Below are 19,579 nucleotides of genomic sequence, written 5' to 3'. Positions count from 1 at the left end.
CCAAAAAAAAAAAAAAAAAAAAATTTCCAAGTAACAGATGTGAAGTCAATTGAGATAGAACTCTGGGGACATGAGGCAGGTAATCCTTAGTAAAGGATCCACGTCCTCTTGCTCCCCACCCATGCACAAGAATTAAAGAAAATGAAGTACAGATTCCTTCTGTGACCTGAACATCTCAGTATTAAGCTTTGCCCTGGAAGGGAGGTGTTGAGGTATAGCTGAGAAAACCCCTCAAGAAAGCCCCCAGTATAGGTCCAAGACATTGAACTGTGAATACAGACACTCACTGGGGTGTCACTCAAGCCCTAGGAACCTGCATTTAAACAAAAGCTGGTGTTGAATATTATATAAACAAAATAATGAGATTTGTAACAACTTTTTAATTCAGATGTCTAGAACAAAGACACTATGAATTGAGAAAGTTGTGGGATTTATGAGAATATACTATTTTTCACTCCATAATGATGTGAAGATAATAATTCTATTTACATAGAAATTTTAAATAAATATTTAAAATACGAAATTTTCTAATACTAGATCTGATTTGTAAAAGAAAAAAAAAGTGTAGTTTTCCAGTATCTCCCTAATTCACAAATATCACAAGTTCAACTTAACAACATTGCATGGAATTTTTTCTCAGGCTAATAAAATATAAATTTTTCTATTGACAAATGAGAAAATCTTTTCTAAGCACCGATGTCTAGCATGTTAGTACTCCTATGAGAATAATACATTTGTACAATTACTGCCACCTTTCTTTTAGGGTGCTATTCTTAATAATTTACTACCCAATATGAGTTATGTTCTTCAAATAGTAGCCATATGCACTAATGGCTTATATGGAAAATACAGCGACCAGCTGATTGTGGACATGCCTTCCAATGACCCTGGTAAGTGACCCCCTGATATGCCTTATCTAAGTAAACGAGGCTAGTTTAATTTATGAATGCATTGGTGCTTTCTCTCTGACTTTATATTCTTCTGGCCAAAAGGCAAAATGATTTCCTTTATAGTTTGGATCATCAGGTAATTTTGTAAAGCATGGAACTCATTTTTCATTCAGCAGATATGGTGCAGCACAAAAAGTAAATTTATTCTTAATATTGACGTTTTCTATTTGTAAAATAAGAACAGCAAAACCTATGGTAATGTCTGCACTGGCCACCAAATGAAAATAGCTAAGTAAATATAAAGTCTTTGATTTTGGAAAATAAAGAGTTGGTTTCATTTGTGTTTATTTCCTCTTTCAGCCCCCAAAGCATTTTGTAGTAAGTATATACGTGATTCAAGGATCATGTGAGGTACTTTGAAATATCTATACAAAGCATCTCAAAAGTCTATCTTAGATATTTTAATCCACTTTTTATAATTTGGTGGGGGAGGGGGAGCTTTCCTCTTAGTATGATTCCATAAAAGCAAACAAAAAAATTGTTTCTAATTGTATTTCATTTGCATGCATCTTCTCTAAGTATTACAGGAAAATCTTTGATCTCAAGGCATATGCAATAATTGAATGAAGTGCTGACCATCGTAATTTGACAATTTACAAATTTACATAACTAAATTAAAGCCTTCCTTTTGTTAGTATAAGCATTTTTAAAGTGATAGAATGGAATTATATATGTACATATGTGTGTATGCGTATATATGTATATACACACATACACATCATGCACATGCATGTTCATAAATATATGCAAACATACATACACAAATGTAAATATTCTTTGCCCATCCCTATCATGAGGCTACTCACTGAAATTTTCACAAGTTTTTAATGGCGATGGTTACAAGTGATATTAATTGTAGCGTATTTTACTTTTACATATGGAAGGAAAACTGATGTCTGTCGATTTGCCTTTGTGGTCTATATGCCATAGCAGGGCTGTAATCTATTACAAGCTAATTCATTGGTTACCCCATCATAGTTGTTCTCATTAGTTGAACTTTTAAGTTAAAGAATATATGTCAGAGCGTTAGATGTTAGATTATGGATCCTTCCAAACCACAGGCTACAAAACTTGCCAAGATATTTCCCAAGTTAGAGCATTGATGGCTAACGAATATTACTACTTTCATGATGGCAAAATCATTATTTAATAATATTTCTTATAATCTGCCTCATGTCCTGGGTATAACCATTTTTCCTATTGCTTTTATTTAGCATTATTTTTCAAAAGCAGGGTTTTTTAAAATGGAATGTGAGCTCTAAGTCTTATTGAAAGGTGAGTATCAAATTAACTGACCGTGGTTTCACTGTACCATATCATGCCCCTCCATTGAATGTCATCCTTCACCAAAGTTCCCCATATTGATCCATGCCCAAAATGACATCAGTAGCAGTGCACCATTGACCATGTTGGCCAATATCATATGTGAATTGTTTAACTGTGGTATATAAAAATCTCCTCTAATATATTGAATGCATTCACTTAACTTTACTATCTTGGTTTGATTATACCAACTCTAATTTCTGAACATAAAAAAATTTCCCAGGAGTTTACAAAAAATAATTCTAGCTATTTATGTTGTACACTTTCTTACTCTAGCCACTATGCTAAAAGTTTAGACTTTCTGAATTTTTTTGTTTTTTATTTTTGAGAGAGAAGCTTATTGCATATGGAAAAGCAGATCAAATGTCTATTTTCTACAGAAGTGATTTCTGAGTGATCCTTTTAGACTGAGTCTGTACTGGCACAAAGTATAACGTACTTGTATCATTTGTAGCACTTACACCATTTGTACAAAATAATACGTATTATAACTTAATTTCTATTTGTTCAAAGGATCGGGACACCATTGAACTAATGAGGTGCTAGCTTGGACACATCATTTAATCTCCATGGATATCCCAGTCCCTTAGAGCATTTTGTACATGTTTTGGTAAAAGATGGTATTTGATTTGATATTTTACTATGATATTACTCTTAAAAGCCAAGGGTTAAAAACTTAGTTTATTACTTAGTTATTTCTACCAAAAAGCCCTTTGTCAAAAACCAATTTACCCAAAGTTTGGGCTCTTCCTATTTTTATAAAGAAAATATTAGTTCTTTCTTAGAACTCATTCTTTCTGATTGTGAAGACTACAATGGCATTTCAGCCCATATATTTTCAGTTCATTATTGAAATTACATTACCTTAAAGATTGTTTCTTTGGTAAATATATCACAGTAAAAGTCTTGACAGCAGTTCTATCCTGTGGTTTAGTGTGGTAGTACCTACAGGACTTGTAAATTTTATGATTTATGTGGCTAATATAGATGTAAGTGGCTTTTGAGTTTGCTGCTTATTTCATGGTTTTTATTAGTACCATTTCATCCTGTTAATCATGTTGTTTCATTACCTTAGTAACATTGTAATGTACCCTATTGAATTATTCTATTATTTTGGGTAAGCTGTTTCCTAAATACTGTACTGTTTGTTGCTTTTGTTTAAAAGGAATGAAGGAGATCACTTATACTTGCCCTCATTCCTTCCGTCACAGATTTTAAATATTCTAATCAATATCTGTGAAGGAAAACTCAATCTTCCAAATTGTGCATTTAACTTTGGCTAATTTGATTAATTTATCACTTGTGCATTTTAATTACATTTGTTGTTGTGTACAGTATCACCATAAATTAGTGTCCATTAAATTTATTATAAATCGCTATTTTAAGATAAATGCATAAACTCATGTCCAGAAACAATTTAAATTTGTCGAGGAAACCTTTTTAAGGTTAAACAAAATGGATATTCTTTTTAAAAACTTTTTTAGAATTTTTTCTTTTTTATTTGGTTGTAACTAAAATAATGCTCGTTTCTATAATGTAGATCTAATTATGAAATAGTTATAGAGGACATTATTTAAGTACATGTTTTAGGGCCTTGATAATTATATGTGTTAAATGCATGGTGAATTGGATCAACACATTTTCCTGTATTGTGTGCTTTTCATTTGTATAACAATTGTCTTTGTTAAATCACTATATATTGTCCTTATTCAGCCTGTACCATACTACACTACAGGAGTTATTATATAATGATATTTAAAAATCACACTTCAAAGAGATTGCAGTTTACATTGCTTTTGCCTTTTTGCACTGTGAAACTTGGCTTAAAACCTTCAAACAATTAAATAAGCCTTGCTTGCCAACCTACATCAGTGTTGCTTTTTTGTGTTATGGAATGTTAATGTGTGACTAACATGCTCTTTTAGAAAATCTAACATTGCATGTGCCTCAAAACAAAACCAGAACGAACCAATAGGTTTTGTTCTATTATCACATAAATGTGAATTTTAAGTGTTCAGTCAAAAAAATATATTGACAATCTTCACTATTGGACTTTTTGTATCCTTCATGGAGTCTGTTTTGATGAAGTGAGAAGATTCTGTAAACCAGTATAATTTTTTATCTGTTTAATGTATGTGCCTGAGTCAGACCAGTGGCCACTAAAACATTAGTTATTATTTGCAAGAAAACAGCAGGCCAAAGTGTACCCATTCTGAGACCTTGTGCCAATCAGCAGCGCTAGACCTTGAGTGCTATGAGCTCTCAGACCCAGGATTATGGCTCGGATTCTCCAGGGAGATAGAAACAACCTTTCAAAATTATTTTATTTCAAAATTGTTCTGAAGAGGCTCAGCAAAACACTTCTAGATTATTTTGGGCAGGGCTATTAACGTGTTCCTGGGCAACCCCAGAATTTCGGTCAATTCAAATGATCTGAGTCTAGTAGGAAACCAAAATGAAGATCCTTCAAAGTGGGTTTTTACGTACCAACACGAAGGCACCCATACTTGGGTGCCATATTCACCCATGAATGTGCCATGAAATAAAGAAAGATCAAAGCGCTACTTGGACCCATAGGTTCTGCCCCTAGGGCCTGAAGGGGCCCAAAGGAAACTTCTTGCTTCTTATTGTGGTAAACAGCAAAGCCAGTTATAGTAGAACTCACTGATCCTGATACACGTTAGAGGATATGATTGAGTAGAATTATGTATTTTAACTTAATAGGAAACATAATCTATACAGTTAAGTTATGCTCTGGTCAAACGATAAAAATTAATCGAATGCAATACACACAGAGAGTACTGAAAGAAAAGAAAATCAGTCCTCAATGTAATAATTATATACACCCTACCCCAACCCTGACAATAAATAAGAGAATTATCTTTGCTCATTAAAAGTATAAAGTTAGGTGAAGTTAGATCAGTTTTTAAAAACACTTCTGTAAGAACGTTGAAGAGGATGGACTCTCACTGAGATGTTTTTCCGTAGCCTCTTAACAGAGAAAAATCTGTGTAATATATATATCACTTAACAAGCAGTTGATTATGATTTGCCCTTATTAATGTTGAAGTATTTTAAAAGTGCATGAAAAGGATACATAAAATTATGTATTGTTTTACATGCTGAAATGGGAGATTTTTACATGCATGAACTTCTCTAATTGTAGTTTTTAAAAAATCATATTAAAGGTTTTTTTATTTCTCTCTCACAGTTTAGTTGCCACCCATTTTAAAATTCACATATATTGGTTTCCTTGGAGGTTATAGAGACACAGTTTCAGACTATTGAAATCACTTTAATTTAAAAATATAAAGAATAAAGAGCATGAAAAACAGGGTGGGAAAGGGTTTCACAGAGACAAAAATAGAAAAAGGAGAACACTAATGATCCAAATGAAAGTTTTCAAATTCCTTCTTTTAACAAGAAAAAAATAATAATTGAGAGTTAAGATTTAAGACTATGATTGTTTCCCATGAATATTTTCATTTTTATAGCATCGAAAATTATTCAGGGTAAGTAACTTTAAAATAATTAAATAGTCAAGAGTATTAATTTTATCTAAATCTTCATGGGGCCTGGGCTTACTTCTATGTTTTACTTGAGTTCTCGTCTAAATAGAATTTGGGCACATAACCTATATTTTATAGTTTTACATTTCTTAATACCTAGAAATTTTATCATAAAAATAAACTCAAGAAAGTCTATATTGTAAAACAGGCCTGATTTGTGATAAATATTTAATGTTAGTTCAGTTATGCCTTTGAAAATTCTATAGACTATGCATTTCCTTTGAGGATCTATAGAGGCGTAAAAAATAGAATATAAGCAGCTGTAGGATAGTGAAAAGCATAAACTTCGGAGATGGAATGAGATTCTCTAAAATAATAGGCATAAGAAGGGCATCTTTGTAATAATGCTCAAGCCCTCACAGTTACCCTGTCTCCCATCTTCCTGATGCAGCTCGGATGAAGAGTGAGGAAAAGTGGTCCTCGAGCTCCTCAGTAATTTGGCAGTGGGGCTACATTCCTTGTTGGAGAGAGGGAACCAGCTCCTTATCTTTCCTAACATTTACTGACGGGTCTTGTTTTAGGATTGAGATAGCCAGGGACTAGAAATACGCTGATTCTAGCCAGTTGGGAAAATCAGACTTAAAAGATCCTAGTCGTTATATTCCTCGCATAGATGGCATTAGTTGAGTATCCCTGGGAAGAAGGTGTGGGGCTAACCCTGGTCAGTCCTTCCTGCTGCCAATCCAGGCTGGACCTGCTGGAAAACATTCTTCCTTTTATCTGGTGCAGTACCCTGTGCACAAATACGTATGAGCCCAAATCTGAAGAATAAAAAGACCTACTTGAGCTTCAGTCAGAAGTGGACCTGGAGGAATAAGTAGTTGAATAAGAAAATAAATCCGTCAATTCTCCCCTGGCATTTTCCCAACTATGCTTTTATCAGCCATGCTAAGAATGAAAGTAAGTCTACACTGATGAAAAATTACTTGGGTTTCTTTACCCCCAGTAATATCAGCCTCACTGTCCCCTTCTCCCTTCTGAGCTTCAATCACAGTTAGGGTGAGAATAGGGAAGGGAGTTGGAGTGGAGGATAGAGATGAAGGTTTTGAGTGCAGTTTACTGTACGTTTATGTAGTGTTGTGTTATGTAACATTCAGTAGCCTTGAAAACTGAAATTCGAAATTTTTATTTTGGGCAATTCTGTATTTTCCAAACTAACAGTCTTTCTTTTCCCTTTTCCCTCTTTCATCCAACGGTTGACCCATAAGGCTGAAATCGTTGAATAAAAATGTTAATAATTTTGTTTTTAATTTTGTAGAACTTGACCTCTTTCCTGAATTAATTGGAACTGAAGAAATAATTAAGGTATCATAGCTACTTTTTATTCAAGTGCTTTAAAATTAAGAAGTCTGGTTTGGATTACCGGTTAGGTTTCAGATGTTGCATTAATAAAAAGTTCATGTTGCATTATTCATTGTTTGTGGGATTAGTTGCTGAGCTTTGTAGATAGACATGTAATTAATATACATGATTTTTTTATGAAGAAGTTGGAAGACACTTTAATTGGTATAATTTTTAAAAAGAGATAGAAAAGGTTTGTTGATAATTAGAAAAACAGTGAACTTTAAAAATAATGATAGCTATGAACTATAGCCACAAATTGAAATTTTTTCATGTTCAAATGTTTCTAAAAGACTAAAATAATATTTAAGCAATCCTTAATATTAGTACAGCTTATTTTTAACTAACTTAACCAATGATTGACAGATTGATAATAAATATGAGTCAAAGTATAAATTGTATATATTCTTTTGCCCATTTAATTTGATTATTTTTGTTTGGACTACTTATATTATAAATGTGTGTTGTTAGCACAAGGTCCTTTAAGTAAATGGGCACTTAAGGATATTTATAAATTTTGTTTGGACTACTCATATTATAAATGTCAGTTGCTAGCACAAGGTCCTTTAAGTAAATGGGCATCTAAGGATATTTATAAATTTTAACATTGTCTTAATTTTTGAAATAGAGCGAAAATGACTGTTTGTGTCTTATATTCAAAATTTCATCCTAAGCCCAAGTGTGCTATTCATTATAACTGAGACTATATGTTAAAGCCAGATTCTGTTGTTAATGATAGTATGAATTTGTCCATAAGTACATATATGTGTATGAGCTGGTAACTTGTGAAAACTAATTCCACTATCTAGTAATAAATAGCAATTAGGTTGTGTTTTCACAGATATAATTACCTCAGTAATTTATTTATCTTATGGCAATTCTCTCTTACAAAGGACTATTTTACCAAAATGACCAGTCCGCATTTCATCAAGAGTTCACAGAACTCAGCTAAAGATATCTCTGTGTGTCTGTGTGTGTTTGCATGCACGCATGTGTGCACATGCATGTGGATATGAATATACCTAGAAATGATTACCAGAATCAAGTCAAAGGCAAGAAAAAGAAATTATCTTTACAAATCATTGGTTTTTGTCTTAGCCAGTTTGGGCTGCTATAACAAAATACCATGAAACTAAGTGGCTTATAAACAGCAAACATTTATTTCTCACAGTTCTGGAACCTGGGAGTCTGAGATCAGGGCACCAGCACTGCCGGGTTCTGATGAGAGCCCCTTCTGGATTGTTGACTACAGACTTCTTGTTGTGTCTTCACATAGTGGAGAGCAGAGCAGAAGAAGCAATCTTTCATGACTCTTAATATAAGGAAGGGCACTAATCCCATTCATGAGGGTTCCACCTTATGACCTCATCTAATACTAATGACCTCCCAAAGGCCCCACCTCCTAAGACCATCACTTTTGGGGTGTAGAGTTTCAACATGTGAATTTAGGGGGGACACAAACACAGTTCATAACACTATTCACTTTCATCGATTCATGCAGGAATGAATGATAGAGGTTGGCAAACATCTGGAATGTATCAGTGATGGTTCTAAGCTTGAATATGGAAATGAATAGTTTGGGAGATGTTTCTCAAATTCTCTTCCAATAGGAATGCATGACTTTGAAAGACAAAGTATCTCCAGCACAATCAAGGCTTTACAATAAAAAAATTTTAATAGAAGTTGTGAAGGATAACAGGTGTGATCCTTTATAATATAAGTAGTCCAAACCATAGAGAAAGAGAGATTCACAATAACTCCATAAGAAGTTATAGGAAACAGTGTCCATTAAAATATTTGTGGTTTCAGATATGTATAAAGTAATCTTAGAACATGAATCATATATTCTTCTTGAAATGTTGACATGAGATAATATGACCTCATAGAGATGTACAAGACTTAGTTGGGTGGGATTAATGAAAGGTCCATCACTTTCACCAGATTTTAAGAGGTATCTGAACCTCACAGTCTAAAATCTGCTAGAAAAGAAAGCAATGAAAGGGATATGTGTGTTTAATGTGTGTATAGTTTTTTTCCCAAAAGATCAAATAGAAGAAAAGGTGAGTGGCATTATGTTTTAAGAACAAGTTTATAGACATCTACGTAGCTTGTGATAGGAGGATGATAAAGGAGGTTTGTGTGGGAATCTAAGAAAAGAGGAAGAGAAGCAGTGTTACTGTGGGATTTGATAGAAATTGTCAGATCATATAGAGAAGATAGATGACATGTGTTTTGGGAACTTAACTGTGAAGAGAAGGGGAGAGGTAAAATGAATACTAGACGTTGAATTAGAGATTTTCCTTTATGTTCCTTTTAAATAGGAGAGATCTGAGTTTAAGCTGATGAGAATGATCCATTCAAGAAAGCGAAAAATTTTAAATACAAAATAGAGGGAAATAGTTGTATTCAGTTCCCGAGAAGATGATAGAGAATGGATTAGAACGCAAATGTAGGAAATAGAAAGGAAGGGGAACATCTCTTCAGTTACAACAGGATGAGAGAGGCAGGGGTGGATTTTGTTGGTCCCGGTTTTTGATGTTTTAACATTAGGAAGAGGTGTGTTTTTGTCTAGTGGCTTCTACTTTCTCTATAACCAGGAAAGCCGTCTGCTGAGAATGAGGAGAGAAGGAAATGGAGATTTGAATAGAGCAGAAAAAAAGTTTGAAAGTCTTGATAAAGGGTAAGAGTGTGGAGTGATACCAGAAAACTAGGCAAATATGCAGATTTGCAAAAATGAGGAAGAGTTCAGAAACTCCTTATTGCTAAGTTGAACATTGATCCTCAGAGAAACTCTGGATCAGATTATAAAACAAGTGTTTGTGAGAACTTCTAAGGAAAGAAGAGTATCTTTCACCAAGAGCGAGTCAAGACAAACTATTCTTATTTCCTTTTACATGAAGTTTCTGGGCTTGAAGATTAGGGGAATATTTATTCAGGAAATTATTTGATAAAATCTCCTGGTTGTCCTTGTGAACAAGGCATCAAACACAATGCAAAATTTTATCAAGAAATACCACTGGTGAGGAAATGTATCTGGGGAATCTAAGAGAATATCCATTTTTAACGACTCACTTCTCAGGGTTGTCACATGTGCCTTAAAATTTTAAAAAATACTTAAAACCAACTGAATAATTAAGCTCTGGATAATGATGCAGACATTAAGCTTGAAAGCTTGTGTTTCATACAGGGCCACTTTCCGTGTGTATGAGACAAAAGCCCATGAGCACACGTGGTTAAAGATTCAGATTCTTTCTACTGATATTGGTCACGTTCTCACTGACTAATTTGTACTCGGTAGCTTTTTTCTTTTTCTAAGGCACGTGGCCTTAAGAGGTCTAATAGATGGCAGTGCTAACAAACTTACAGAATCATGTCCCATGTGGACAAAAAATATCATATCTTGATACGTTTGGCAATTTAGTTTTCTAAACATATGATTAGATGTTTTATGAAATGCACAGTTTAAAGAAAAAAAGAAAGCCTGGGTTTTGGTTGACATCTAGCCAGATAACTCCTGGGCCATTATAGTGATTAAGTGTCCATGAAAGACTGGGTCACCTGAATAGTGTTTCTAAAGGAGACACGAAATTTAATGACCAGTACTAGAACCATATTTTGACAAGTTGTCTTTAAAATGTCTGCCTCCGTCTAAGATGAAATTCTCAGGGAAAAGTATTTAAAACAAAATAATAAACAAAACCAAAAACCTCTTCCAGTCCTAAACCTTCCTCTTATGATGGCTTAAAAATTGTGATGTATACAATGAAATATTCTGAATATACAGCTACTTTTGTCTTTGAAGTAAGTTGTTTCATTGCCGTTTCACAGCACAAGAAGCTAATTGCTATTTAGCTTGTTGCCAGATGAACTGAACAGAGAAATATAAACACAAGAAAATAAATACTGTGTTACATAACACTCTCAGTAAGTAAATACCACTACAATGTGTCTTTTTTTCAAAGTTGTGGTATTTATTAATTTACTTCCTTTCATCAAATAAAATAAAATAAAGTGGCCGTAAATAAGATGTTTTCATTAAGTTTAGTTACTCTCCCTCAAGGGTGGATAATAATGGTTATAGGATAGTCATGGCTTCTACGGGGTGGTGCTTTATGTGACGTTCCCAAAATCCCACAAGTGAAGATTCACAGCATAATGCAGTATAAGATATTATTAAGATTTCATTTTTCTCTTATTTCCTTATGTCCCATTAAATCTTATTTGTTTTTCAAAGGAGGAAGAAGAGGGAAAGAACACTGAAGAAGACACTGTTGTGAATCCTGGTAGAGACGGTACCACAAACCAGATCAGGAAAAAGGAACCCCAGATTCCTACCACAACAAACTACAACCAAGTAGGGACGAAATACAATGAGGCCAAGACTAACCGGTCCCCAGTAGGAGGAAGTGAATTCTCTGGAAAGGGTGATATTCCCAACACATCCTTAGATTCCACTTCCCAACCAGCCACTGAATTAGACCCAGAAAAAGATGTTCCTTTGACTTCACAGACTGTGACCCAGCTACCATCTCTCACTCTGGCAGGCACTTCAGCCTCTTTAAGTGATGGCTCTAAAACTGTTCTCAGATTTCCACAGATGAACTTGTCTGGGACTGTGGAATATTCAAATACAGTTTCTGTAATGGAATCTCAAGAGGTATCTACTGATATCAGTGGGGAAGAGAGTTTATTGACCAATTTCAAGCTCAGTACGGAAGCCGATGATTCTTCAGGCTCCAGTCCTGCAACTTCCGCTGTGCCGTTCGTTTCTGAGAGCATATCCCATGGATATGTGTTTTCTTCAGAAATCCCGGAGGCAGTCACATACGATGTCCTTATACCAGAATCTACGAGAAATGCTTCAGAATATTCAGCCTCCTCAGGTTCGGAAGAATCTCTAAAGGATCCTTCCGTTGATGGAAATGTGTGGTTTCCTAGTACTACAGATGTGACAACACTGCCCGACGTTGGATCAGGTAGAGAGAGCTTCCTCCAGACTAATTACACCAAGATGGATATTGATGAATCTGAGAAGACAGCTGAGTCCTCTCCTCCAGGCCCACTGGTGTCACAGGGTCCCTTGGTCACAGATACGGAAATGCCACATTATTCTACCTTTGCGTACTTCCCAACTGAGGTAACACCTCATGCTTTTACTCCATCCTCTGGACAACCCGATTCGGTCCCCACCATCAACCTGGCACACCCGCAGACAACTCAACCAGTATACAATGGTGAGACACCTCTCCAACCTTCCTACAGTAGTGAAGTCTTTCCTCTAGTCACCCCTTTGTTGCTTGACAATCAGATTCTCAACACTACCCCTGCTGCTTCAAGTAGTGACTTGGCCTTGCATGCTACGCCTGTATTTCCCGGTGTCGGTGTGTCATTTGAATCCATCCTGTCTTCCTATGATGGTGCGCCTTTGCTTCCATTTTCCTCTGCTTCCTTCAGTAGTGAATTGTTTCACCATGTTTCTCAAATCCTTCCACAAGTTACTTCAGCTCTTGAGAGTGATAAGGTGTCCCTGCATGCTTCTCTGCCAGTGGCTGGGGGTGATTTGCTATTAGAGCCCAGCCTTGCTCCATATTCTGATGTGGTGTCACATCAGACCGCTACTCATGCTGCCTCAGAGACCTTGGAATTCGGTGGTAGTGAACCTGGTGTGCTTTATAAAACGCTTATGTATTCTCAAGCTGAACCGTCCAGCAGTGATGTTATGATGCATGCACGTTCTTCAGGGCCTGAACCTTCTTATGCCTTAACTAATGATGAGGGCTCCCAATACCTCTTCAGTGCTCCTTACAGTTCTGCAGTACCTGTGCATGAGTCTATTCAGGGTTCCTTACTTAGCAGCCCTAACCACGTACCGATGCCTGAGTCTCCCTTAGTAACCCCAAGCGCACCGTTGCCGCAGCCTACTCATGGCCTCTCTGGTGATGGGGAGTGGTCTGGAGCCTCCTCTGATAGTGAATTTCTTTTATCTGACACAGATGGTCTGACAGCCCTTAACGTGTCTTCACCTGTTTCTGTAGCTGAATTTACATATCCAGCATCTATGTTTGGGGATGATAACAAGCTGCTTTCTAAAAGTGACATAATAAATGGAAATGAGACGGAACCACACATTTCTTCTTTCAGTGAGCTGATTTACCCTTCTGAAAGCACAGTCATGCCCAACCTGTATGATAATGTAAATAAATTGAATGCATCTTTACAAGAATCCCCTGTTTGCACTTCTAGCACAAAGGGCATCCTCCCAGGGCTTCTTGCTTTTACTGCTACTAAGGTTTTTGATCATGAGATTAGTCAAGTTCCAGAAAATAACTTTCCAGTTCAGTCTTCACACGCTGTATCTCAAGCATTTGGTGATACTTCGCTTAAACCTGTGCTTAGTGCAAGCTCAGAGCCAGCATCCTCTGACCCTGCTTCTAGTGAAATGTTATCTCCTTCAACTCAGCTCTTATTTCATGAGCCCTCAGCTTCTTTTAATACTGAAGTATTGCTGCAACCTTCCTTTCAGGCTTCTGATGTTGACACGTTGCTTAAAACTGCTCTTCCAGCTGTGCCTAGTGATCCAATATTGGTTGAAACCCCCAAGGTTGATCACATTAGTTCTACAATATTGCATCTCATGGCATCAAATTCCACTTCAAGGGAAAACACGCTGCACGCTACATCTGTACCAGTCTCTGATGTATCGCCTACTTCTAATATGCACGCTGCTTCACTTCAAGGTTTAACCATTTCTTACGCAAGTGAGAAATATTTTGAACCAGTTTTGCTTAAAAGCGAAAGTTCCCAGCAAGCGGTACCTTCATTGTACAGTAATGATGAGTCGTTCCAAACTGCCAATTTGGAGCTTAACCAGGCCACCCCCCGAGAAGGAAGGCATGCATTTGCTACTCCCGTTTTATCAGTTGATGCACCACCAGATACGCTTATAAATAAGCTTGTTTACTCTGATGAAGTCTTCACCTCTGCCAAGGGTTCTATGTCTGATGAGGTATTGGCTGGTATTCCAACAGTTGTTTCTGATACAGTTGTAACTGCTGATCATTCTGTCCCTTTAGGAAACGTGTATGTTTCCATTTCAGTTATTTCTCCCAACAAAGATGGTTCTGTAACCACAACCAAGTTGCTGTTTCCTTCTAGAACAACTTCCGAGCTGACTCAAAGTGCCAGATCTGATGCTGATTTAGTGGGTGGTGGTGACGATGGTGATACTGATGATTACGATGATGATGGTTATGATGGCAGAGATAGAGATGGCTTATCCCTAAATAAGTGTATGTCGTGCTCCTCCTATAGAGAATCACAGGAAAAGGTAATGAATGATTCAGACACCCAGGAAAACAGTCTTGTGGATCTGAATAACCCAGTCTCGTACTCACTATCTGAGAATTCTGAAGAAGGAAATAAAGTCACAGGTGTAATATCAGACAGTCAGACTGATGTGGACAGAAGTCCTGATAAATCACCACCAACAAATGTGCCACCCCAGAAGCGCAGTGATGGAAAACAGGAAAATGACATTCAGACTGGTAATGCCCTGCTTCCTTTCAGCCCAGAATCTAAAGCTTGGGCAGTTCCTACAAGTGATGAAGAGAGTGGATCAGGGCAAGCCACCTCAGATAGCCTTAATGATAACGAGACTTCCACAGATTTCAGTTTTCCAGATATTAATGAAAAAGATGGTGATGGGGTCCTGGAAGCAGGTGACTCAGAAATAACTCCTGGATCCCCACAGCCCTCAACACCGACTGTTAATAGCAGGCACTCAGAAGTATTCAACATTTCAGAGGCAGGTTAGTTATGGATCCAAGGGATAGATTGAGGTGTGGTGGCCTTTTGCCTCAAAAAATAGAAAAATCGTGGGAAGAGAAGTTTGGTAAAATGGCCATCATTTTTTAAAATCAAGATATTCACAAATCAATTTACAGTTTTTAAAATATGATTTTACTCATTATTTCAAATGCATACTCAATGTGTTTCGATCCTTAAGTTAACACTCTCCAAAATAGATAGGGTGATTTTATTTATTGTCAATTTTTTTGTATTCTGCAAGATACCTATTACATGTGAGAGCAATTATTGTGGGCATAATACATTTTCAGTACGCTGCTTTTTAAATGATAGATTGGAGTGTGTTTTAGATGATTTTAATTTTAAGGTTTACTCATATTCTAAAATAAGTTGTCAACTAATTCTATTGAATTATAAAACGAATTATAAACTGATAATAATATGATACATGTATCACCTCTCTCTGACCCACCCAATGGAAAGGAATTAGATAATTGCACATCCACATCAGCTTGGGGGCTTTAAAAGAAGTCCTATTGCTAAGTTTTGAGAGTTAATGGTAAGATTTTTTTTAAGATTTTAATTTTTAAAAATTGTCTTTGTTTGATTACCTTAATGTTGCCTAAAGAGGGCAGTGTGAACTAACAAAATACATTCTACTTTATACTTGCTGTTATACACCTTTCTAAGAAGTTAAATAACGGCCATTAATATGCATAGTATGTATAGGTATTGTATGACAAGATGTACAACACTAGAAGATTTTCTGTAGAAATGCATTTCATTTGTTAATGTATTTTATGCAAATTAATTTATCAGCCAGATGTTTCTTCGAGCAGATTGCTTGCAGCATATAAAATACAGATGTTTGCTTTAGATGCCAATGGGGGAGAAAAGGGGAAATTCAAAACCATTAAGAATATGAAATACTAGATAATTTCATTGCATTGATCATAAGAGTTTTATAATTTGCTTTTATTACATTTTAAGGCATTTTTAAAATCAACAATGAAAATATTTAAATCTCAACAGTAAGTCAAAAGATAGGCTAAAGTAAATCTTGCACTCTTATTGCGTAAAAGTAGGTATGTAAAATCCAGAACATAGACAACAATCTCATTAGTATAGTTTTCCTCTTTGTTGTTTCCATCCCTTGAATTAGTTATCTACTTTTCCTTCAGTGCAGCAGCAATTAAAAGTTTGTACATTTTGACAGAGAAGTTTTTCTACATTCTGACTTGATACCTGTTTAACATTTCGTTCCGGTTTAAACATTTACATTCTGTTATGTGAAAATGAGTAAGGAATTCATGAATCACCATATTTCATTAGTGTTGCCCTGTATATGAATTGTTATCTGGCTTCAAATATAGTCCTTGTGTTTTTTAAATTTTTATTAGATTTATTTAGAAATAAAACATCAGGAATCCATCCATTTTTCTGTCTTTTTAGGTAGTGACATCATCTGTATGTTCTTGCTAGATTATGCTGTTATGGAAAGACTATATATACACTGTAAAATGCCAAACCTTAAATTATTGACTAAAACTTAGCAATTCCTCTTCAATGCACTAATTAGATTGATTTAATTTGAGTATGTTCTCCCACTGATGAGGAAAACAATACAAATATAACATCTAACAGCAGCAAGTAACATAATTAATGAAGTAAATAAGATCATACAGGATTAGGGGAAAATTCTTGCCTATTTTTAAAACATATCTGTAAAAAAATCATATGTAGTCTGTCTTATCCAATAATTGAATATGCCTCTTTATCAAATGCACATAGACTAATTCTGAAGCTTATCATTTTATTACCTACTTCCAGAATGTAGAATAATTTACAAGACATGCTCGTCAAAATAATATAGATAAGGCAGATCTTAGTATCTGCAATTTATGAATGCATAAACTGAGTCCCAAAGATACGAGATTGCTTGATCTAGGTCACATAGGGAGTTAATAAAAAACTGAGACTGGAAACATGTGTCATTGGTGTCTGTCTCTTAGGGACTACATTTTCATGATTGAGAACAATAAAATATATATAATGCTTAATTTGTAATACCAAAATTCTAGTGTTTTATTCTCAAAGTGAATTTTAAAATATTAATCTTAGTTCTTTTTTTCTAATTGTCTATTAGCACATTTTTGTCTTATCATTTAGGTAACTCATATACACTACAGAGCCATATCCAAAAAGATATTTAGTGTCAACTAATGAATATAAAAATCAGTATAACCAGTTGTTCCTCATTATAGTATATATAAAGCAGCCAGTGGATTGTCTACTTTCATGTGGTATCTCATCTCATATAAAATATCTAAGTTTCATTATATGTAATTACCATGGATTTATCATTCTAACTCCCTAATTTAAAGGTTTGTTTTAAAATCAGACATCCCAGAGAACTTATGAGAAAAGTCTATATACAGGACTCTGTGTGTGTGCATGTGTGTGTATAGTGCATGTATATAGAGTGTATGAGATATATGTGGTAATTTGTTATATATTTTATGTGTTATATATCTTACATATGTATCACATATTTGATCAGACATATCTCATATATATGTATGCACATACATCTATATAAATGAGATATGTATGTATCTAGATACATATATATATACACATACACCTATATACATACTGCAGTGAATATTTGTGGTCATTGAAGACCAGTATAATTATATAACCTCACTTTGCATGTAAGTTAATGTACATCATTGGTTCTTAAACTTTAATGTGGATCAGAATCACCCAGAGGACTTGTTAAAACACAGATTGCTGGGTCTTAGCCACAGAGTTTCTGATTCAGTAGATTTGGGATGGTTGGAGAGGGGCTGAAAATGTGCATTTCTAACAAGTTCCAGGTGATGTCGATGCCGCTATTCTGGGGGACACACTTCAAGTATGACTGAAATAGACAATAATACTAACCTGCATTTGTAATTTCTAGGTACCAGGGACTTCGCTAAGTGGCTTATTTCCTTTGTTAACCACAAACTTTTTACTTAGGTAACAATAATTACAATAGGAAACAATGTAAAGACAATTGTGTATAAAGCAAGATGCTTTCATAAATTTCTTTTAAAAATGCCGGTACATTCACTGTCAGATTATTTAGGCTTCTAGATGAGTCTCCCTACAATATGTAATGACCAGAGCATATGATTAACATAATAAGAGGTAAAGTTCAGCCTTCTCTCACAAGAACATTAACTACAGCTCAGGGATCAGTTGACTTACTGATTACTGACTTACATATATACATATGTATATATATATATATATATATGGCTAAGGGGGTGGGTTACAATATTGACTTACAATATTCCCACTTGTTATACAGCTTTATTATTTCTAGTCACAACTTTGAATTCTGTTTTTTTCTAGCAAATCCTTCCATAGTTATAAAAACAAACATCTTGGGACATTTGGTTGTCACTTATAGATGCATTTCCTATATGAGTGGATTAAGTTCTTGACCCTTTCTGCATCATCTCTTCTTACAGAAGGAAGCTATCATTTTAACTCTTAAGTTCTCTCCAGTTAGATATATTTCAATGCTATATTTATGAATTTGTGACTATCAAATTCATTCTCAAATATTTTCAACTAAATTGATAATATTTTCAATTAAATAGATTGCTGTTGTCTCATATCACTAAGAGTAAGATACTTGGTATAAAAGCACCAAATGTACCAAATGTGTAGGAGGCAATGTAGACTCTGATGAGGGGCTTAAACTTCGTTATTCCAGAAGTTCTACAGGTAGACAGGATAAGGGCTGTTACTTTGCAGCAGTGTCAGCGTATCATCCTGGTAGAATGGTTCTAATGTCCAATCATCTTGGTTTCACACTGCACACACCTCAAAGTAAAAGGGAAGAATTGTGACTGGCCACTGACACCCTGCAGTTCTGAAACTTTTTTTTAACAACTTAGAATGATAGCTTCAGTTGCAGTGATTTTGAAAATGCTAGAATAATAATGTACCTGATTGGTCACAAAAATAGTTATTTGCCATCTTTTAAAATTAACCAAAGGACAGAATTTAGACATTTTCATAATTTACACTTGCATATTTAAAAAGAATTTCTTAGATCTGTGCATTCCTTTCAATTTATATGCAATAGTATTTTTATTGTTGATAAAGAATAACAGTTGGTAAGAAGGGCATTCAAAATAACATCTTAAAAGCAACCTACTTTTAAATGTTAAATAGTTTGCTGGATTGAAGGGTTATCCTAATGTAAGGAGGGTTATCCTAAGATTCTCTCTTCATGAAATTATTAATTGCTCCTAATTATTTACCTAACTGTGGGATTAAAAATATTTCCATTACAATTAATTTTGGGAAATCAAGATTATATGTGGTGACTCAGTAAGTAGCACTGTTTTTCCTGATCATTTTATTTAGAAACTGAATAGTTTTCTTATTTTAATATTTTCATGTCCCTTTTAATAAGCTTTTCAAGGCAATATTATACCTCTTGCCATGGCACCTCTTCCAGGGTACCAATCTTTGTTGGGATATTATAGTTCTTCAGCTCTGATAGGCTGCCTTACTTTATTTTTCTCT

General features: G+C 35.1%; 1 protein-coding gene across 1 annotated transcript in view; it reads left to right on the top strand.

Annotated features, from left to right (window-relative positions):
* The window catches only part of PTPRZ1 (protein tyrosine phosphatase receptor type Z1), a 163,464-nt gene that overhangs the window by 108,344 nt on the left and 35,541 nt on the right, over window positions 1-19,579 (top strand). The window contains exons 10-12 of the mRNA XM_024757757.1: window positions 764-890; window positions 7,101-7,147; window positions 11,418-14,991. Of these exons, the coding sequence (XP_024613525.1) occupies window positions 764-890; window positions 7,101-7,147; window positions 11,418-14,991 (3,748 nt within the window). The remainder of the gene's footprint in view (window positions 1-763; window positions 891-7,100; window positions 7,148-11,417; window positions 14,992-19,579) is intronic.

This window comes from Neophocaena asiaeorientalis, unplaced genomic scaffold (genome assembly GCF_003031525.2).
Source record: "Neophocaena asiaeorientalis asiaeorientalis breed wild unplaced genomic scaffold, Neophocaena_asiaeorientalis_V1.1 scaffold116, whole genome shotgun sequence".
Lineage (NCBI taxonomy): Eukaryota > Metazoa > Chordata > Mammalia > Artiodactyla > Phocoenidae > Neophocaena > Neophocaena asiaeorientalis.
This window is presented reverse-complemented; position numbering and strand designations above follow the sequence as displayed.